The 22,278-nt window shown below is 45.5% G+C and overlaps 1 protein-coding gene across 1 annotated transcript; it reads right to left on the reverse strand.

Annotated features, from left to right (window-relative positions):
- Positions 1–9,855: 9,855 nt before the first annotated feature.
- Positions 9,856–21,973, reverse strand: LOC136492884 (uncharacterized). Its single transcript, XM_066488935.1, has 2 exons — positions 21,780–21,973; positions 9,856–10,930 (listed from the first exon to the last, which is right to left on the reverse strand). Exons 1-2 carry the CDS (start codon positions 21,971–21,973, stop codon positions 9,856–9,858), a joined length of 1,269 nt encoding a protein of 422 aa, XP_066345032.1.
- Positions 21,974–22,278: the final 305 nt, after the last annotated feature.

The following is a 22,278-nucleotide window of genomic DNA, read 5'->3' on the forward strand; positions in this document are numbered from 1 at the left end:
CTCAAGAACTTGTGGGAGAAGTCCTTGTCCTTCACCTCTTCTCCAAGTGCTTTGAGATCATTGATAAGCACTTGAAGCCTATGAAACATCTCCGGCACACTCTCATCCTCCTTCATCTTGAAGCTTGCAAACTTCTCTTTGAGGATATATGCCTTAGCACCCTTTACGGCTTGAGTGCCTTCAAATGATTCTTCCAACTTTTTCCAAGCTTCATGTGCCATCTCAATATTCTTGATTTGCTCAAATGTTCTTTCATCAATTGCATCATGAATAGGACTTAGAGTAATGTCATTGTTTTGGAGAAGCACTTCTTTGGTCGCGGTGGGATTCTCTGGATCACCAATCTCAATTTTGGTTTCTACCACCTTCCATACCTTTCTATTGATTGACTTTATGTGTGTGGTCATCTTTGACTTCCAATAAGGATAATTTGTGCCATCAAATTGGGGTGGCTTCTTGGTGTTGTTGATTTGAGCCATTTTTACACCGAAGGTTGTTAAGCCTCAAATCATGGTGACCTCGTCTCTGATACCAATTGAAAGGTCCTAATGGCTAGAGGGGGGGTGAATAGCCTAATAAAATTTCTACAACAACACTTAACAAAATGGTTAGATAATTATGAGACGAAGCAAGTGTTGCGCTAGCCTACTCAATAAGCAAGCCACCTACCACAATTCTAGTTTAGATAGTATCTATTCACACAATAGCTATGATGCTACTCTATGTTAGTGTGCTCTCAAAGGCTAACTAAAGAGCCACACCAACCAAGCAAGCAAGCTCTCACAAGTAGCTACACTAAAGAGCTTGTCAACTAGTTTGCGGTAATGTAAAGAGAGTGATCAAGAAGGTTATACCACCATATAGATGAAGGAACCAATCAATCATAAGGATGAATAACAATGAAGACCAATCACCTCGGAATCAATGATGAACACAATAATTTTTACCGAGGTTCACTTGTTTGCCGGCAAGCTAGTCCTCGTTGTGGCGATTCACTCATTTGGAGGTTCACGCGCTAATTGGCTTCACACACCAAACCCTCAATAGGGTGCCACACAACCAACACAAGATGAGGATGACACAAGCCACGAGCAATCCATTAGAGTACCTTTTGGCTCTCCACCGAGGAAAGGTCAAGAACCCCTCACAATCACCACGATCGGAGCCGAAGACAATCACCAACCTCTGCTCGATGATCTTCGCTGCTCCAAGCCATCTAGGTGGCGGCAACCACCAAGAGTAACAAGCAAAATCCATAGCGAAACACGAACACCAAGTGCCTCTAGATGCAATCACTCAAGCAATGCACTTGGATTCACTCCCAATCTCACAAAGATGATGAATCAATGATGGAGATGAGTGGGAGGGCTTTGACTAAGCTCACAAGGTTGCTATGTCAATGAAAAATTGCCAAAGGTATGAGCTTCAACCGGCCATGGGGCTTAAATAGAAGACCCCATGAAATAGAGCTGTTGTACCCCTTCACTGGGCACAACACGGGCTGACCGGATGCTCCGGTCAAGTTGACCGGACGCTGGACCTCAGCGTCTGGTCGCCCAACGACAGCCACGTGTCCCAATCTCAACGGTCACTTGAGTTGATCGGACGCTGTGCTATAACTGACCGGACGCTGAGCCACCAGAGTCCAGTCATTTCCAGTAAGGTTCCAGAACTACCTTTTGCCCACTGGACGCGTCCTGTCAAGCACGACCGGACCCTTCCACCGTTCAGTCAGAGACCCTAGCCTCTGAGCGCTGTCTGGCAATAGGACCAGACACACCTCGCCAGCGTCCGGTCACTGAGTGACCCACCATCCGGTCGTCTGACCGACGCCAGCATCTTCGCTGTAACAACTGACCGGACGCGCCGGTTCCTCTAGGACCAGCGTCCGGTCACCTTGTGACTAGCGAGACTAACTCCTTTTCACCTCTAACTTCTTCACCCTAGCTCAAATGTGCCAACCACCAAGTGTATCACCTTGTGCACATGTGTTAGCATATTTTCACAAACATTTTTAAGGGTGTTAGCATTTCACTAGATCCTAAATGCATATGCAATGAGTTAGAGCATCTAGTGGCACTTTGATAACCGTATTTCGATACGAGTTTCACCCCTCTGAATAGTACGGCTATCAAACCTAAATGTGATCACACTCTGTAAGTGTCTTGATCACCAAAACAAAATAGCTCCTATGGTTTATACCTTTGCCTTGAGCTTTTTGTTTTTCTCGTTCTTCTTTCCAAGTCCAAGCACTTGATCATCACCATGGCATCATCATCATGCTATGATCTTCATTTGCTTCACCACTTGGAATGTGCTACCTATCTCATGATCACTTGATAAACGAGGTTAGCACTTAGGGTTTCATCAATTCACCAAAACCAAACTAGAGCTTTCAATAGGTAATCACTCAACTTTCTACTAGATCCTATAGCATAGCAATCTAAATGATCCTGACATACTAGTAGGACTCATAGGATATATATATATATATATATATATATATATGCAAGTGGGTTTCATTCAACTCCTTAGAACTTAATGCACAAGCATAAAATAAAGTGCAGAATATTAGAGGTTATGCACCGGGGCTTGCCTGGATAAGATATAACCAAAGGTTAGCACTCCATCATGGTGACATGATCACCGAGGCACCATCTTTTCTGTTTCCTTGGTCGACTCCACGATCCATCGTTGTTCCTATTATGATATGCGTGGATGCAACGCAGAAAACATAATTAACCAACGGCAACTGTAACTCTAAAATATGATTACGCTCTGAAAGCTAACAAGCTAGCTTTAATAACTAACGTACTAGTCTACGTATCCACGTTGTCAAGTAAGGCTTTGTCTCTGAAAAAATGTTTTAGTTCTAAAATCCCAAGGTGTTTCGGCATTTTATTGATTAAGTTTATATTTTCAAACTAGGGCTCCTTTATCGACCCTAGCAAACGAATTATTATGGAGCTACAAAAACTACAGTGAACACCTAATAATGTTAGGAATTTATTGTAAAAGTTTCAGAGCCAACACTATCACCCATTTATCACAACAATTCCTATAAGTTTATCTCTTGCAATATTAAGCATCTCAATTTAATAAGATAACTCCTAAAAATATTATAAAACTATGTGAAGAAAATATACTATCAGATAGATCTTGATTTTATGAACCAAACAACATTAGTTTCACAATTTTTGGCCAACTACACAAATTTATATTGCATTTACAAGTTTACCTAAGAAACTAAATAGAAAATGCTTCAAAAAAAGAAAAGGGCCGGCAGCAACCCATTCTGGCCTAGCGCAGATCGTGGCCGCATGTGCATCGCAATGGCCCAGCACGGCCCAAGGCCGGAACGCCTACGCGCGCGCTTGTGTTTTACAAAAGAGGGCTCAGGTTTTTGGATAATCACGCAGAGCAACAGAGCACTATTACTAGAGACTCGCGCTTTGCATTAAAGACCCTAGACTGTGTTGCCTTTGCAACGGGGCGGTCCTCGGCGTACCCACGTGTGGCGTCATGGCACACTGGCGGCAACGGCGGTTACGCTAGGCAAACTAGACTCATTATGATGGAAGTAAGGGGCCGACCACAATCTACGACTAAATGCATAAGGATGGGTGGCGATTAGAGACTCAGAGGCACACTGGTGCGAACTGCAGCAGCGAGTGGCTATCTGCAGCGGCGGCGTGACTGTTCCGACAAGCTAGAGCAACAAGAAGACTAACGAGTGAGCGGGTGAGCATAAAGAGCTTACAGCGAGCTTGTCCAAGGTGATGGTCTAGTCAGCGGCGGCCTGAGTAGAGCTGGCCACATGCGACCAAGCGGGGTGGCGGTGCTCCATGATGGACATCGATGTGTCACCCCACCATCAATGAGCACACTAGCCAAAATAGCGTGAGCACCGAATGGAGGGAGTCATGGTGAGTTCGATGTTACGAGCAATTGAACTGCTATTAACCCAATGAGCCTTACCCCCAAACCTCTTGGCACGGCGGTGTTTTGACCGGCGATAAGCGAAACGCTAAATTGGTGGTCGATAGAGCTTGGCCGGTCATGGGGAAGATGGGGCACCTAGTTGACCTCTTATGCCACTTACTAGCACGAGGAATCAACTTATGAAGCCCTGAGCTAGGCGAATTGGAGGGCGGAAAAGATGGAGCCCTAGCCGTGGTCATGCCGTAGCGGGGGCGAGCGGATTAGGATGGGGTGGCTCCATTCGATGGCGATAGCATGAACATGTGCGCACAGGTGGTGGTTCATGGGGCTTAGCGCGACGTGCTTGAATGGAGCGGCAATACCTGAGCAGGACTCACTGGCATCGGCTAGCAGGGGCAAGGCGAGGCAGCGGGGCATCCCATCGCCACTGTGACTGGGGCCAACGACCAGACATGGCGGCAGTGGCATATGCCAAGGGCACGATGCGGCAGGTGAATAGAAGGGTGGGCCGGACGCCCCCGTCGACCGAGCGATGGTAGCCACAGCCTCGGGTTGGCCCAGTGCACAGCACAACGGCCAGCCACATGAGCGTGGCACGCACGCAGCAGTAGGAGCCAAGCCACAGCTAGCCGGGGCTAGCCAACGCCAGGCCAAGGGCGCTGCGCAGCACCGACTGGCACATGAGCTGGCCAGCGGCAGCCGCCTGTCCACGGCTTGAGCCCGGCACCAGCAGCGCTCGCTCACATGTGGTGACCGTTGACTCAGGCTACACAAATGTAACTAGTGACGTGCATGAGTTTTAAAGCGCGGCAAAGGTTGCCACTTACCTTGACTGAGGTTCAACCCATCCACTAATCCTAAAGACAACACTACTAGCTATCTAGTGAAGCAATCATTATGACCATAGAGCAACCATAGACGGAGATAAAAGGATGCCAACATAGGCTCGTTACTGGAGTGCCGGTTCACGAATAGAGCGTCAACAACGTGGTTTACAACGCGTTCTGACAATGTTTGGACAATTTTTAAGTGGACAACGTGACACCCAACACATCTACAACCTACACCATGCCCACGTGCTCACTTAGAAGCAACCAACAATGCAAAAATATGAAGCTAGTGTTTAAATATTTTTGTTAGAAATTAAATGTCAAGATAGCATGGTCTTACTGCTTTTCCCATACTTAGAAAAGTTAAGGTTCAATTTGAACTAGCAGCCATTAACACTTTTGTTACAATTTTTAAAAAGCCTAAACCCTATTAACTCCAACCCATAAGTATTTCATGCAATGGTCCATACTTCATACTAACCCATAGGAACAAAATATTTAAGCATTAATTAATTATTTTGCGCGCAATAAATCGCCAAAAATAGTACTTTAGACGTAAGTTCAAGTGTTTGCCATCCTAATGAAGAGATCTTATCTTAACTTCAAATTTGATTTTTGAGCTCCCAAGAGCACTAGTTAATAATATTTATTTTGATTTTTCTCAACCACAAAAGTGAGTCACATAGAATTTGTTTATCATTTTAGGTAAGTTTTAAACTCTTAAACCCAGCGAACTTGTTTTGCTAATCTCTTTTAGGTCTTAATCTTGGTGCTATGCAAGCTCGTAACACCAGGGGTGTTACAACTAGCGTCCTCCCCCACCTGCATCCCCAATGTCCGCAGATCCGGCGGCCTTGGCGCTTCCTGCGCTAGGCTCTCTCTCTTCTCTCCCCCTATGTTGCCGTTATATGTTTCAATTGTTCCATACGTTGTAGAGGTATGTTGCATTTGTTATGGATGTTGTAAAAGTAGATCGGGGGATTTTCCACATGTTGCATATGTTGCAATTGTTTTAGAGGCATGTTTCAAGAGTATGTTTCGAGTGTTTCAAATGTTTCAGCGGTATGCTTCATCTGTGTTTTCTGGACGCATGTTGCAATTGTGTTTATCTAGATGTTGCATATGTTCTACACATGTTGCATTTATTTTATTCGGATGTTGCGTATGGTTGCAATGGTTGTCAAGTGTGTTTTAGGTGTGTTTTTCAAGTGTTTCATAAGCATGTTTCAAGTGTTTTAACTGCCTTCAGACGTATGTTGCAACTGTTGTATTTAGATATTTCAAAAGTAGATCAGGCATTGCATCTCTCCTCCCCACCTTATGCTTCATCGTCCCTCTTGGAGCCGGCAGGGCATCCATACAACGCCGCATCCGGGTCTGTGGGCCCCATGTGTAGTGCGAAACGGGCACGGCGCTGTAGGGCGGCGGGGGGGGGGGGGGGCTTCCAGAGAGGAGCGCATCTGAGATGGCAGCGCGGTGGCGGGATGGGGGTGTGGAGGAGATAGGGCATGGATGGGGACGCGCGCACGCATGCTGACGAGGTTTCTATACGCGGGTGCCGGAGCGTCCTGGCGCTGGACGTACGGGCGCTAGGCATACCAAAAAAAAAACTTTGGCCTTGTTAAAGCAACTCGAGTAGTATAGCCTTTGGGATTCGGGGGCTCCTGTTACCTCCAAAACTCATATATTAGGCAAAAAATATTGTAAATCATCTCTTGAGTGTAAATCCTGAAAATTCATATGAAACACATATTCAGAAGTTTTATTTTTTTTTAAATGATGCAAGTCTATAGTGCATTTGTAGATGTACTTGGTCACATAAACTAGATGCAAACTCAATCGACAAAATGGTGAAATATTAGGTGCAGAAAATTCTAGAAAATGGTGAAATATTAGGTGCAATCATGAAAACCCCTTGAAACACATATCTAGAAATTATTAAAAAATGTGAAAAAAATGCACATCCGTATGTAGATGCACTCATGTACATTGTCACAAAAATGAAAGTTCAAGTAAGAACAATAAATTTCACGTGCATACGTACTACAAATAAAACCATCGAATATTTTACCCCTAATGTCTTGGCTCTCACCATAAATCAGAGCTTCAATTGGAATTTGGGCCTCTCGCTACTTTTGAGGACCCTACATTTTGCCTTACATTCCAACACTGGTCCTCAATATTTTGCCAACACTTTTTATGACACATGGGGCCTATTTGTCAGTGGCTCAACCGTTTCTGTTTTCTTCTTCTTTTCCTTGTTTCTCCTTCCATACCTCCAAAAGGTTATGCCTTTAGCAACGTTGCCTTAGAAGCAAAAAAAAAAAGAGAGAATATATAAGCATCTCTGTTTAAAAACACCACTAACATGTAATGCAAAGCTAAGAGAATTGGGAGCGGTGTGGTTTCTTGCGCCGATACCGATGGAGTAAAAGTACCAAGAAAGTACATTATGCTTTTTATGCCCTTTAGTATGCAAGCTAAGAGTTATTTACTCTTTCTTTTTAAACTTTTGCTTGTCTAATGAACCCAGATAGTAAAGTTTCACATAGTATATTTTAGATGATGCCAATTACTAGTTGTGGAGCCTAGTTCTCTTTTAGGCACCACTCCGTGCCGCTGAGGGATTTTATCGTCTCCTTATCTTCCCTTGGTCGTCCCGCGCACCTTGTTTGCAATGTTCACATGCCCTTAACACCCCCTTGCCATCCTTAGAGAGACCTGCCATGCCATCGTCTACGTGTCCCAACACACACTCGTCGATCTCCTCACATGCTAGGGCAAGGTGAGGAAGGGTAGGTGGTGTACCCATCAATCTACTGGGTGGCCGTGGGATGTTGGGAGGATTGCCTCACCTCTGTGTCAGATTGACAACGTCAGTCACTGCATGGAGGAGCTGGCTGGGTGAATGTGTGTGTTGGAGGTGATGGGTGAGGGGGTTGTTCAACCGAGCAGGGGGCACCAGGTCCTACAGAAGCGATAGAGCTTGTGAAGGAACATATGTGACTCAAGGAGGGAGAAGGGACGTTGGTGCATGGAGGCAAACGTCCCTAACCATTGAGTAGAGGCTCCTCTAGACACCGGTACGAGGAGGAGCTTTGAGGCTTAAGTGGGACCTTTGGAAGTTTTTCTTCAGTCTGGCCTCTAAATTTTAAGTAGGATTTTAACTAGTATTTTTCCACAGTTAACAAAATTGTAAATAAAAAATTGAGACGCCCAGAAAATGCTAAAAATAATATTTAGCATGTTTAAAGTGTGTTGTACTTTTTCACTTGATGAGGCAGTTTGGCCTTGTTGGTCTAGCGTGTGTTTGGTTTGGGGACACAATGAGATAAGATGGTCCTATCCGAGTTTTGAGGGATGAGATCAACACTACTCTATGTTTGGCAGAGAGGATGGAATCATCCCCTTTTTATGTTTGGTTGAGGGACACTAGATGAACCACCTAACATGTGGGGGGCCATTCATTGGTCTATTTCCCTTTTTTCTTTCTTCTACCTCTACATTAGCATTCTTCTCTCTTTCCCATCAGAACCCTGTCCATGCCGACCAGCTCCTGCACCCCCGCCTTGCGGAAGTTGCCTCGCCCGCACGTGTGCAGAAGCTTGCTCGACCCTGCCCGTGCTAGAGGCCGCCTTGCCCGTGTGCCTGCCAGATCTCACTCGTCGATGCCCACTGCTAGATGTCGCCTCGCCTGTGCTTGCATTGGAGCTCTCCTCGCCCTACCCACCGCCCACCTTCACCAGAGCTTGCTTCGCCTCTGCCCACCGCTGGAACATGCAACACTGCAAATCAGAGATCCGATTGTGTGCCCCATCAAATGTGGCCTGTGTTGCATTGAGCGCCGCCTACACCCCATCGAGGTTCACAGAAGTCGAGGCGCTATCAAGCTTGGCCGTCTCGAAGCTCGCACGCCCCTATTCTTTTCTTCCTCTATAGGCTCATCCCCTTTCGTCCCCCCATCCTCCTATTTGAGTTAGTAATCTCGCATATTGAAGGAATATTCCCTCATATGGGTAGTTCCATTTTCCATGACTCAGATCCAATTAAACACCAAGGTATTAGGGATGGCTCCATCCTATGCCTCTTGAGTCCTCCAACCGAACACACCTAGTAAACTTGCAGTCCCACAATTTGTATGCTACTTTAGTTTTACCAGCTTAGACAAAAGTTAGAGCTATTCCAGTGGACCAATCATCCATCCCCTTATCCTTCTTTTGAGGGTCCAAAGCGTGAAAAACCCTCTCCAACTGAACCCCTCATCGAGGCCCCATTGGATTAGAGTCCCTCATCTATCGCTCCACACCCATTGCATGTTGGGGATCGCGAGGGAGCCCTCATCTGTGTGGAGGAACAACGACCGGGAAGCACATGACAACTCAGACATCTCTGCTCGAAGTTGGTTCTACGATGTCGGCCAAAGATGAAGTAGGTATGCCTTCATCTCTAATTGTATAATAGTGAAGAGAGAGTGTACCTGGCCGATGATCATGCCGTCGTGTGTCAAATCTACTAATGCATAAAAGGTTTGTACCGGTGGCACTTTCTGCAGGCACCCCTCGCACTACCATGGGTGGATCCATACCACACGCGCCGGATCCCGTGGTTGTCTGCCCCCCCTGCTAGCTTCTTATCCCGTGGAAGGAAGAGAAGAGATAAAAATATTTACAAGATATGAATAAAATAAAGTAGAGGTGAGTGAAATAGGAAGGTAAATATGAGACGTTAGTTCTACAAAGGCATGTAGAGGGTTGAAATCTGGATACTGGAACCATACTTCTCAAGGGATAGAATAGAAGATCAAAATTTGAGGAATCCATTGGAATTGCTCTGGAGAAGTTCAACTTACGACAAAACGGATCTATAAGTTGGTATCTAGGCTTTAGCGATCACAAAATTTCCCAAAAGAAAAAAACAAAAAAAAAAGAAACAAAAAGGAATTAGGAAAACAACTTGATTATATAGTTAAGCTTTAGTTCATATGAACACTACAACACTACGATCTTTAAGTATTATTAAAATCCAATATACGCAAGCGGCACGACTGGTTTTCTCGCACGAATGGGGCAAAGGCCCAGCAACACTACTGCTCCCTTCCCTCGGCGATCCCATGCCACGGAAGCGCCATCCCACTCCCAGCAATGCTGGCCTGCCCCTGTCCTGGGCCTGGCTGCTGCAGCTGCAGCATCGCAGGAGGCAACGCCGGCTGAGAGCTCGAGCTGCCGTCACCGCGAGGCGCTACGTATGTCTGCCGCCCGCCCAGGCCCAGTTGCCACCCGCCGGCCGCCATCACCTCCTGCTGGTGCTGCAGCATATGCAGCTGCCGCATCATCACGGCCGACGCCAGCGCCTGTTGCTCGCCGGAGGCCACTTCGCCGCGAAACGCCGCCGTCATCATCTCCTCCTGCTGCCGCTGCTGGTTCTGTTGCTGCATCAGCTGTGTTACCATGGCCGCCGGTGGCAGCGCCTGCCCGCAGGATGCACCCTCGCCGCGTGACGCCGCGGCCATCATCTCCTCCTGCTGCCTCTGCCGCTGCATGTGCTGCACCATCACGGCATGTATCAGAGCCTGCTCATTGGAACCCCCCTCGCCGCGCGACACCGCCGCGGCGAGCGCCTGCCAGGCGCCCGCGGTCATCATCGTCTCCTGCTGCTGCTGCTGCTGCTGCTGCATTACCACGGCCGGTGCCAGCGCCTGACCGCGGGAGCCGGCACCTTCGCCGCGTCCCGCAGCCACGATCGCCTGCCACGATGCAGCGGGCTGCGCCGCCTGCCACCCGCCCGCGGCCTGCGCCTGCGCCTGCGCCTGGGCGAACGCAAGGCGCGCGCGTGCGGCCTCCTGCTGCTCCTGCTGCGCAACGGCCGCGCGCACGCGCTCCAGCTGCCGCCGCTCGTCTTCGACCACAAACTTCTCCAGAATGAGCTGTTCCTCGGTGCGGTTGAATCCTGCCACGTGTTGCTGAGTCATGACGTTGAAGGTCAGCACCTGCTTCTCGAAGTGCTCGAGAAAACCTTCCACCTGGGCTACCATGTCATCATCCCAAATCTGGATGCTTGACTTCTCTGTTGTGGTGGAGATGCTGCTGCTGCCGCCATTGATGGGCTCAACAAGGTCATCGTCATCTTCATAGTCTGCGAACACGTGGTAGGGTAGCAGCCTGGTCATGATGCGAAGAACACTATTAGTTTGTCAGTTCAGAGTTTCTGCTTAGCATGCCAACACTTGACAACGACTGATATTCGTATGAACAGTTCTTAGAGTACATTATATATATATATATATATATATATATATATATATATATATATATATATATATATATATATATATATATATATACTATTTTGCTATAATACACCTGGATACATTCTGTATATATAATGCACCCAGGCCGGCGGGCGCACCAACTTGGAGCAACCAGCGCGCCCAAGCAAATACATCCATGAATGGAATTTTTTGTTGGTTCGAATCTTTGAAACAAATTTTCTTCTAAACCGTAACCCCGAGTGACAAACCGTTTGTTGCATCCGACTTAATAAAATATTCTGAGTAAAACTAGATCCAATATGGATATATTTTTTATCCTTTAAATGAGTTGCATGTCAATGTACTACCGATTGTAACTCTGTCTACCACCTAGTTGCAACTAGTTATAACTCTGTATATTATATGCATCTGGTCACTATAATCACGCCAAGTTATAATTCTGAGTTGCAATCATATCTGAGTAGCAACCGTATTTAAAAAAAAAACTTCATCAAATACACCCCTCATTACAACCAGTGCTAAATACGCTATAACCAAGTTGCAATTGTGTTGTAGAAGTGCTTGCAACTCATAGTACAACATATTGCAATTACGTATTTAAAAAAAAAACTTCATCAAATACAACCTTCATTGTAACCAGTGCTAAATACACTACAGCCAAGTTGCAATTGTGTTGTAGAAGTGCTTGCAACTCATAGTACAACATATTGCAATTATGTATTTGAAAAAAAAACTTCATCAAATACAGCCTTCATTGCAACCAGTGCTAAATACGCTACAGCCAAGTTGTAATTGTGTTGTAGAAGTGCTTGCAACTCATAGTACAACATATTGCAATTACGTATTTGAAAAAAAACTTCATCAAATACAGCCTTCATGGATCTCGTTTTGTTAAGCATATTTTTTCAACAACCTACTTCAAACAGAACTAAAATCAGATATATGGTTTAGAAGATATCGTATTTTTTCGTTTCGAATCAATAAAAGATTCCCTGCATGCATGCTTCTGGTGGGTGGGTTGAGCAGTTAAGTGACATCACGTAGTTGGTTGTGTAAGAAAAATAGACCCTTGACCCATTTACTTTGGATTTTGGTGTTTAATGACTAACACAACCAAATTGGACTAATGAATTTACAAGTGTTTATTTTGTAGTTCAATAGGGTGCAAGACGTAACTTGGACGAAGGTGACGTGATGATCCGATGATCAACACCTCAAGCAAGACCTTAGGAGCACAAGAGAAGACCCAAGAGATCAAGCAAAGTCCAAGCATAAAGATTGGAACCAAGCCGTACACAAGATCGCGAAGAAACGAGCTCGCAGAGGCAACCGGACGCTGGACCGGACGTTGGTGGCTCGGTAGTCGGGACAACCGGACGCTGGACCAGTGGCTCTACAGTCGGGGCGACCAGACGCTGGACCAACTCTGCAGTTGGGACGACCGGACGCGGGAGGCAAAACCGACCGGACGCAGGGAAGCAGCGTCCGATCGAGTACAGAGAGGTTCCAGAGTGGCAAATTTACGACCGGACGCGTCCGGTAGCAGGCGACCAGACGCTGGCCAGCGTCCGATCAGCACATTACCGGCTCAACAGCCGGGACGACCGGATGCATCCGGTCAGTAGCAGAATTGCGGGAGTTCGACCCCAACGGCTACTTTCTCAGTGGGGCTTATAAATAGACCCCTCAACCAGCCATTTGGTAGTGTGGAACTGAGAAAACATACCAAGGGTGTTGATACACCATTCTAGTGATCTCCACTTGCATAGAGCTTAGTGATTCATTAGGTAATTAGCGTAGGTGCTTTGTGAAGTGCTTAGGTTGATTAGACCACCGCTCATGCGCTTGCTCTAAGTTTAGGCCTAGTGTTTAGTGAGGTTTGCATACCTCTTACCACTCGGTGCTTGAGAGCACCATTGTTGTACATCGGAGGGGTTTGAAGTCTTGTGAGATCACACCAACCGCGTTTGTGGTGTGGCCGCCACCGTGTACCGGAGGGAACAAGGCCCGCGGCGTTTCGGCCGAAAGCTTGATAGTGAAGACGGCGGGGAGCATCCGGGAGAGGCTTGCCGGAAGGCACGTCGGAGACCCACTTGCACGTGGAGAAGGCCCGAGGCTATCCACAGAGTTACCCGACCGGGAGCTTGGCCCTTGTGAGGGATTCCTTGCGAGGGGTTCCAACGAGGACTAGGGGAAGCTTGCGCGCTTCTCGATACCTCGGTAAAAATACCGGAGTCGTCGACGGGAGTTTGCATATCTCTACCTTGCTCTTTAGCTTCCGCATTTACATTGTTTACATTATTTGTTTTGCGGTAGAGATAGCAACACACTAGCAAAACCATAGTTGCACATTTAGATAGTTCATCTATTGCATAGGTTTTGCTAGAGTTAGAAAAAGAGGCCATAGTTTTTAGAGTTAGAATTTTTAAGTTGCCTAATTCACCCTCCTCTTAGGCGTCATGGTCCCTTCAATTGGTATCAGAGCCGGTTGGCTCATTTTGGACCTTTGGCTTAACCGTCGTTGAGCCGACGCTATTTAGAGTAGTTGGGATGGATACCGCTAGGCCTACGCACTTTGACGGCACTAACTTCCCATACTATAAAGCTAGAATGGCTTGCCACCTTGAGACGGTTGATTTGGGTGTATGGAGAGTCACTCGTGACAGGATGAAACCCATCAAAAACCCCAAAAAACCCACAAAGAGTGATGAAAAAGAAATGCACTTCAACGCTAGAGCTAAAAATTGCTTGTTTGAATCACTTAGTATGGATGTTTTTAACCAAGTATTCACTTTAAATACGGCACATGAAATTTGGTTAAAACTCCAAGAGCTCCATGATGGCACAAGCAATGTCTATGAGCAAAAACATTGTCTAGCAAAGCAAAACTATGATTCTTTTACTATGAATGATGATGAGCTTGTTTGTGATATGTATTCTCGTTTGAATCTAATTATCAATGAGCTCTATTTTATAGGATTATTAAAGCTAGATGATGCGGACATCGTGAGGAATATCATCTCTGTGCTACCACAAAAGAAATATGCAAGCATCATCACCATCCTTCACAACATGGAGGACTTAAGCAACATGACCCCGGGCATAGCCATTGGCAAGTTAGTGGCATATGAAATGTCACGTAAGATGGGTCAAGAAGAAGCTTCTTCATCAAGCAAAGGCAAAGCTCTCGCTTGTAGCGAGAAAAAGAAGATGAAGGGCAAGCAAATTGAGACAAGCTCAAGCTCAAGTTTCTTAAGTAAAGATGAAGAAGAAGATGAGGACAATGATGATGATGAAGAAGATTCAAGTGATGATCAATCTTCCTCCTCCACCTCCGATCTTGATGAAGAATCAATCAAAGTGATCAACAAGGTGGAGAAGATGATCCAAAGGCTCAATGTCAAGGGTGTGCCCATCCAAATTCAAGATTTCATTTTCACAAATCAAAGAAATGAGCAAAGAAAGAGAGGATGCTATGGATGCGGCGAGTTAGGGCACTTTGTGGAAGTTTGTCCAAACAAGCCCACACCCAAGACAAAGAAGAAGGCATGCAAGAACCAAGCCCTCACATCAATAAGATCATGGGATGATTCTTCAAGTGAAGAAGAACCCCATCACAAGAGGTGAGGCCGCAAGCACTCATCATCAAGCTCTTCTCATCTGTGCCTTATGGCATGAGGTAACGAAAGCTCTTCCTCTAGTGAGAGTGATAGTGATGATGATATGCCTTCTTATCATGAAATTGTGCAAGAAAATCTTATTTATGCTAAAGCTTGCATTAGTCAACAAAAGAAGCTCAAAAGTTTAAAAGAAGAGCTAGATAGTTCACAAAAAGCATACAAAACCTTACTTGAATAATATGAGAACTTTGCTAATCTCAATGTTGAACTATCTACTAAAATTGAGAAACTTGAGGCTAGTGCAACAACAAATGCATGCACAATCAATGATGAGCAACTTGTAAAGAAAAATGAAAAATTAAAAGAAAAGTTAGCTAGCTCACAAGAAGCATATAATAGTTTGCTTGCTAAAACGGAAACCATGTGCAAACACTGTGATGAGCTAACTAATAAAGTTGCCAATCTTGAAGCCGTTAGCACAACCCCCACCAAGGCATCTAAAAAGAAAAGTTCTATCTTTAAAATATCCAAAAAGGATGCCTCTACGTCTTGTAATGATTTATGTTTAGACTCACCTTTGTGCAACCAAGTTTGTGTTGAGAAAGTTGTTGTAGATACATGCACATAAGAGGTTGCAAAGGAGAATGAGCAACTCAAGCAAGAAGTAGCTCGCCTCACCAAGGACTTGACTTAAGTGAAAGGCAAGGCGAAGCAAACCCAACTTCATCAAGATAACACTGTCAAGGGAGTAAAGAAGCTTGATGAAGGACAAACCGTGGTTTGTTACGTGTGCCACAAGGAAGGTCACAAGTCCTATGAGTGCAAGGTGAAGAATGGGGGAGGAGCAAAGAAGAAGGAGAAAAAGCAAACAAGCAAGCTCTCCAACACCTACACCAATAAGGTGGACAAGAAGGCCTCCACACCTTATCTCTTGAAGAAGAAGAAAAATGACAAGGTGGTGGCCATCAAGGTGAACAAGCAAGCCAACAATGGGGTCAAACGCTTTTGGGTGCCAAAGGAAATCATTTCAAACATGAAGAGCACCAAGAAGGTTTGGATCCTGAAAGGGAAGTGAGAAGTCTGTCGGACTTGGGGGAATTTAGAGACTTGGCAAAGTGTGGGTGCATTTCATGGGGTGCATCATGATGGACAAAATCATTGCCAAGTGGGTTAGTAAATACTATGGATCCAAATTCCCATTCCCATGTTAGGTAACTAGATGTTATTACCTTTCAATTGGTACATCTTGCAATTAGTTTTTCCTACAATTGGTATCTTTAAGCATCTAGTTACTCTTCATGCCTAGGTTTGCATTTGCATGCTTATATCTTTTATCATGCATACACTAGGTATATCTTATGGTAGGCTTACTCGGTCTCTTTTTAAACCCTTGGAGCAAACCTACATGGTTTAAAATTGCTTAGAAGCACGGCACATAGCTTGTCTTACTATTGTTCATCTAATATGTGCCAAAGTCCAAATTGTAGATAATCTCTCCCGAATATCTTTTTTGAAAATGATTCTCACATTCATGAGATGTCATCTTTCAAGTGGTATTTTTAATTCTAAAATCAATGTGCATGATTCCTACAAAGTATTCTACATTTGTGTGCACATATTTAGGGGGAGTATTTCTACAACTTGGATGCTTTGAGACTAACACTTTTTCAAATGGTATCAATTTTTTAAACCTATCACATGTGTAGTAGTCTCATTGTAAGGAAATTGGAGTCCCCAGAGTTAAGCATCATTCTTCAATTGGCATCATCATGTTGATTTCATTTCATTGTTATATGCTTTCTCCATGCATTATATAGATTAAACTCTCTTGTGCAATAAATTGCTAATTATGCATATGCTTTGCTTTCTACCATATGTATGCATACATTTAGGGAGAGCTTAGTCTATATAATGTGAGAGTCAAATTTTGTGATCCATTTCACTATATACACAAAGGATCACAAAATTTGACCCTCACTTGTGCTACTAATGTCTTCCTTTTTGGTGTTTGATGCCAAAGGGGGAGAATTTGAAGGACCAAAGGCAAGCATCAAGTTGATGTCTACAAGTGGTAACGGTCCGAGAAAGGAAGGGAAGTGGATTATGGATTAGTCTAAGTAATGGTAAAATTTGTAGGAATCCATAATGCCACATGGGGATTTTTGCAAGGGCAAGATAACCTTTCATTTAGTTTTAATTGGTATCTTACAATTGATTTCAATTGGTATCCCTAAATATCATATATGATTTCAATTGGTATCTTTAAGTATCAAATAAACTTGCCCTTTGCATTGCATCCTAACAAGTAGGTAGTTTTTAACTTTCAAATTCTTATTATTTGCTTGCTTTGATCGTGTTGGCATCAATCATCAAAAATGGGGAGATTGTAAGGAAAATGGACCCTTGGCCCATTTACTTTGGATTTTGGTGTTTGATGACTAACACAACCAAATTAGACTAATGAATTTGCAAGTGTTTGTTTTGTAGTTCAATAGGGTGCAAGATGTAACTTGGACGAAGGCGACGTGATGATCCGATGATCAACACCTCAAGTAAGACCTTAGGAGCACAAGAGAAGACCCAAGAGATCAAGCAAAATCCAAGCATGAAGATTGGAACCAAGCCGTATGCAAGATCGTGAAGAAACGAGCTCGCAGAGGTGACCGGACGCTGGACCGGACGCTGGTGGCTTGGCAGTCGGGACGACCGGACGCTGGACCGGTGGCTCTACAGTCGAGGCGACCGGACGCTGGACTGACTCTGCAGTCGGGATGATCGGACGCGGGCAGCAAAACCGACCGGACATAGGGAAGCAACGTCCGATCGAGTACAGAGAGGTTCCAGAGCAGCAAATCTGCGACCGGACGCGTCTGGTGGCAGGCGACCGGACGCGTCTGGTGGCAGGCGACCGGACGCTGGCCAGCGTCTGATCAGTATATTGCCGGCTCAACGGTCGGGATGACCGGACGCGTCCGGTCAGGACGATTCAGCATCCGGTCAGTAGCAGAATTGCGGAAGTTCGACCCGAACGGCTACTTTCTCAGTGGGGCTTATAAATAAACCCCCCAACCGGCAATTTGGTAGTGTGGAGCTGAGGAAACATACCAAGGGTGTTGATACACCATTCTAGTGATCTCCACTTGCATAGAGCTTAGTGATTCATTAGGTGATTAGTGTAGGTGCTTTACGAAGTGCTTAGGTTGATTAGACCACCGCTCATGCGATTGCTCTAGGTTTAGGCCTAGTGTTTAGTGAGGTTTGCATACCTCTTACCACTCAATGCTTGCGAGCATCATTGTTGTATATCGGAGGGGCTTGAAGTCTTGCGAGATCACACCAACCGCGTTTGTGGTGTGGCCGCCACCGTGTACCGGAGGGAACAAGGCCCGCGGCGTTTCGGCCGGAAGCTTGATAGTGAAGACGGCGGGGAGCATCCGGGAGAGGCTTGCCGGAAGGCACGTCGGAGACCCACTTACGCGTGGGGAAGGCCCGAGGCTATCCATGGAGTTACCCGACCGGGAGCTTGGCCCTTGTGAGGGATTCCTTACGAGGGGCTCCAACGAGGACTAGGGGGAAGCTTTCGCGCTTCTCGATACCTCGGTAAAAATACCGGAGTCATCGACGAGAGTTTGCATATCTCTACCTTGCTCTTTAGCTTCCGCATTTACATTGTTTATATTACTTGTTTTGCGGTAGAGATAACAACACACTAGCAAAACCATAGTTGCACATTTATATAGTTCATCTATTGCATAGGTTTTGCTAGAGTTAGAAAAAGAGGCCATAATTTTTAGAGTTAGAATTTTTAAGTTGCCTAATTCACCCTCTCCTCTTAGGCGTCACGGTCCCTTCAAGTTGTCTCTATTTAGTTTTGCATGCAGGAGCGTGGACTTACCTCGAGCTCGCCGCTCGCCGCTCGCGCTCGCGTGTCGGGTGCACTCGCTTCATAGAATGCACTCAGGTGCATTTTAGCCTCGTCCTATATATATATATTAATCTATAACTGGGTACAAAATATCTAATTTTGTAGCCGGACCCAACCACCGAGCGGCCGCATAGACCCACGTGAGACTGATCCAGTTATTTGACCCAGTTCTGCCCGGCTTGGCTTGGCTGCAAACACGTCTGTGGCTTGGCTTGGATGCCTGGCTCGTAAATCTAGCCATTTATATTAATTGGAATTGGATCGCACACCCCTTAATCACGTTGCTTCCTAAATCACTCCGTTGGTCGGCCCCGAGCCCCGACTCGACGACTCCCCGTAGGACCGTCCGCACCTTCCTGCGGCGCGACATCCGATCTGCGCGCAGCCACCCCATCCCCGACCGGCGTTGGATGTCATCCGATCCGGCGGCGGGCTTCCTACCTCTAGAGGCGGCGGCGGTGCCGCCACCATCTCGTCGGTGGCGCATCAACTCATCTCGGCAGCGGCGGCGGTAGGGCCACTTCATCCGGCGGAGCCCCTCCCACATTGCTTCTGCCGACGATGGACAGAGGTGCGCGCCCTCCATCTAGCCTACTCCACGCGATTCAGCTTGCCTGTTTGGGCAGGTTCATCGTCATGGCGACTCGTGGCCGCACACGCGCACGGTTGGAACAAGCGTGCTGGCGGATGGTGGCCGCACATGCGCACTGTTAGAACAAGCGTGCTGGCGGATGTATATTTTGGCAGATGACTTCTGGTCCAATTCACGGTGTGTTTGATATGATACCCAACTTCAGGCCCGGCCCTGGGGGCGGGCGAGAGGGGCGGCCGCCCTGGGCCCCCGAGCCGTAAGGGCCCCCAACCCTGTATGTATACGGTGTAGGTGTGTACTGTGTAGGAGTAGTATTTTGGAGTTTAGCTGAAGTACCGCAGACTACAGGTGCCGTATGAGTGTATTGCTATTACAGGAGTGCAACGTGTTGTGCTGTATGAGAGGCCTAAAGGCTAGAAGCGCAACGTGTGCATCAATTCTCTCTCTGTGTGTCTTTTTTTTTGGCCATGCGGCTGTAGGGATGCTCACTGTAACAGTATGCCTTGTAGGGTATATATGCATTGTGCTAGTTTTCAATTATTAAATGTATTTTAAAAATTTCAGCACCTGTCTTCTACTCCCCCGTCCACGAAAAAATGCAATTATGGTATCTGTGCCAGTCAATCAAGCTCAAGTTTGACCAATATAGTAAATAGTATTAGCATTTATGTCTTTAAATAAATTTGTTATGAAAATATATATTTCTATAACTAGTCTAATGACACTTATTTTGTATCACGAATGTTTGTACTTTTTTATATAAATTTAGTCAAAGTTCATATTGTTTGTACTTATCTTGGAATGGAGGGAGTATGTCACAAGATAAATTTTTTGAGAATAGGTAATGCATGCTAGGTAGTAGGTAACTATTATTAGCTTAGCATCCAAATTAATACTAGCGATAACAGATGTACATATGCTACAAGAGGCCTCAATTTTTAGTATTGCCCTGGGCCACCAAAATCTCAGGGCCGGCCCTGCCCAACTTGTTTTATCTTCCAAGTGATTTACTGACTTTTATGTTTCGAGTAGATCGAGATGAAGATTTGATGCGTATTGGATGCTTTTGGAGGTAGCAAGTTCCTACCGTCACAGGGTTCAAATAAAATCACTGTCGCGAGGCCATCGACGTGGGCCAGAACCACTTCGTCGTTCTTATTCATCTAAGAAGATAGTTGCTTGTGGTCGCTCTCTCATCGGTCAGTGCTATATATATACCATTAAAGATCGCGACAACTAACCTTTTCACTTTTCAGGGATGCATCTAGAGCAAGCACTAATATATGTTAATCCTAATCTCCTTGAAATTACAATTAATATTATTCGTGCTATATAGCTAGGATGAGTACGTTTGCAGAACGGTGGTGCATGTTACTGTTTTGTTTAGGCAGGTGTATGAGCCTATGAGGTGCCATTAAAGATCGAGACAACTAACCTTTTCACTTTTCATGGATGCATCTAGAGCAAGCACTAATATATGTTAATCCTCATCTCCTTGAAATTACAATTAATATTATTCGTACTATATAGCTAGGATGAGTACGTTTGCAGAACGGCGTGCAAAATGTTTTCCATCTAAGGACGAGCAGCTGTTATATATATATAGCCAGGTCTTATGCATGCCAGATTTAAAATAGTCCAATAAAGAGATCTGTTAAGTGCATAGCCAGGTCTTATGCATGCCAGATTTAAAATAGTCTTATAGTCCAATAAAGAGATCAATCACACACAGTACTGGTAATGCACTTAGCAGCTGACATTCAGTAGTCGGAACTGATATACAAAACAGTAACTGGAAAAAAAAGATAGTAATTTTACCCGAGTCAAATAGTAACGTTGATTAAAAAAATAGTTATGTAAGGCTAGCTAATATTCTGATAGGTAATATACAAGGTCTTATTATAATTGTAGTTTTTAGTTTTTCAATCTATTGATATCACTCAAATATCTATCCCTACAAATCTGTCACTTAAGAACACGATATTCTGTCAGGAATCATGAAAGAGAAATCCAAACAATCATACATCTGTCCCTACAAATCTGTCACTTAAGAACAAGATATTATGTCAGGATTCAGGAATCATGAAAGAGAAATGCAAACAATTCTTGGGCAGGGTAATGTGTTCCGTGTTAATCATACTGAAATTAGTCCACACAAATCCAACAGAAACATCACGTTTGATGATTCTCAAACCATTCCAGTTTTGAGATGTACCACGATAAATCTCGTAAGCCGGGTCTCTGCATATAGACAACTCTTGTTTTTTTCCCGAATCAAACAGTGCCACGCCAAGGGATCATATAACTCTTTTCCCAGAACAAATCAAACTAACCGCACCAAATCCTAGAGAACAAAATCGCAAGCCATGGAACCAAATCAGTCCACAAAATCTACCGCGTGTTCACTTTTCCCCGAGGACGAGCTAATCCCAAAGCTCCTAACGCGCATTTCGGTAAAAAAATCCAAGCAGAATGAACCGTGCGTATGTAGCAAATACGCACACGACGCTCTAAACCGCGTGGTGGTAAGTGGTAACGCTAACATCACGCACGAAGGCCAGCGGGCGCGCGAGAGAGGGGAAGATCGAACGCGCGCACGCACCTGCTGACGGCGTCCTCGACGGAGGCGAAGGGCGTCCTGAAGTCCGGGTTTAGGGCCTTCCATGCGTCCTCAAATGCCATCTGTTCCGCCGCGCGCGTCCGCGCCGCCTCCGCCGAGACGAGACTCCCGGATCCCTGCGACGGCGGCATTCCAGTTCCAGCAGCGACGGGTAAGCCCCGCGGCGGCTGCTGCATGGCGTGTCGGGGTCGGGGCCGCGCTTGTTGCGGCTGCTGTCGTAGGGCTTGGTCTCCCAATAGTCGGTGACGCTGGACAGTGGGGTCACCGGTCGTCTCTCCTTGGTCTCCTCCCATTCTCTCTACCTCTTTTCTTTCTCTCTCTTTTTTTTTTAAAAAAAAATATATATATATTTTGGCTCTTGACGATAGATGCATATTGCTTAGACGTGAAGTATATAGAACTTGGGGGTGTCACGTTGTTTGCGTGTGGACTGCTATTGCCAGTGCTACTGAATTTAATTTGGATATTAATGTGTCCTATA

The sequence above is a fragment of the Miscanthus floridulus genome, chromosome 11, assembly GCF_019320115.1.
Source record: "Miscanthus floridulus cultivar M001 chromosome 11, ASM1932011v1, whole genome shotgun sequence".
Lineage (NCBI taxonomy): Eukaryota > Viridiplantae > Streptophyta > Magnoliopsida > Poales > Poaceae > Miscanthus > Miscanthus floridulus.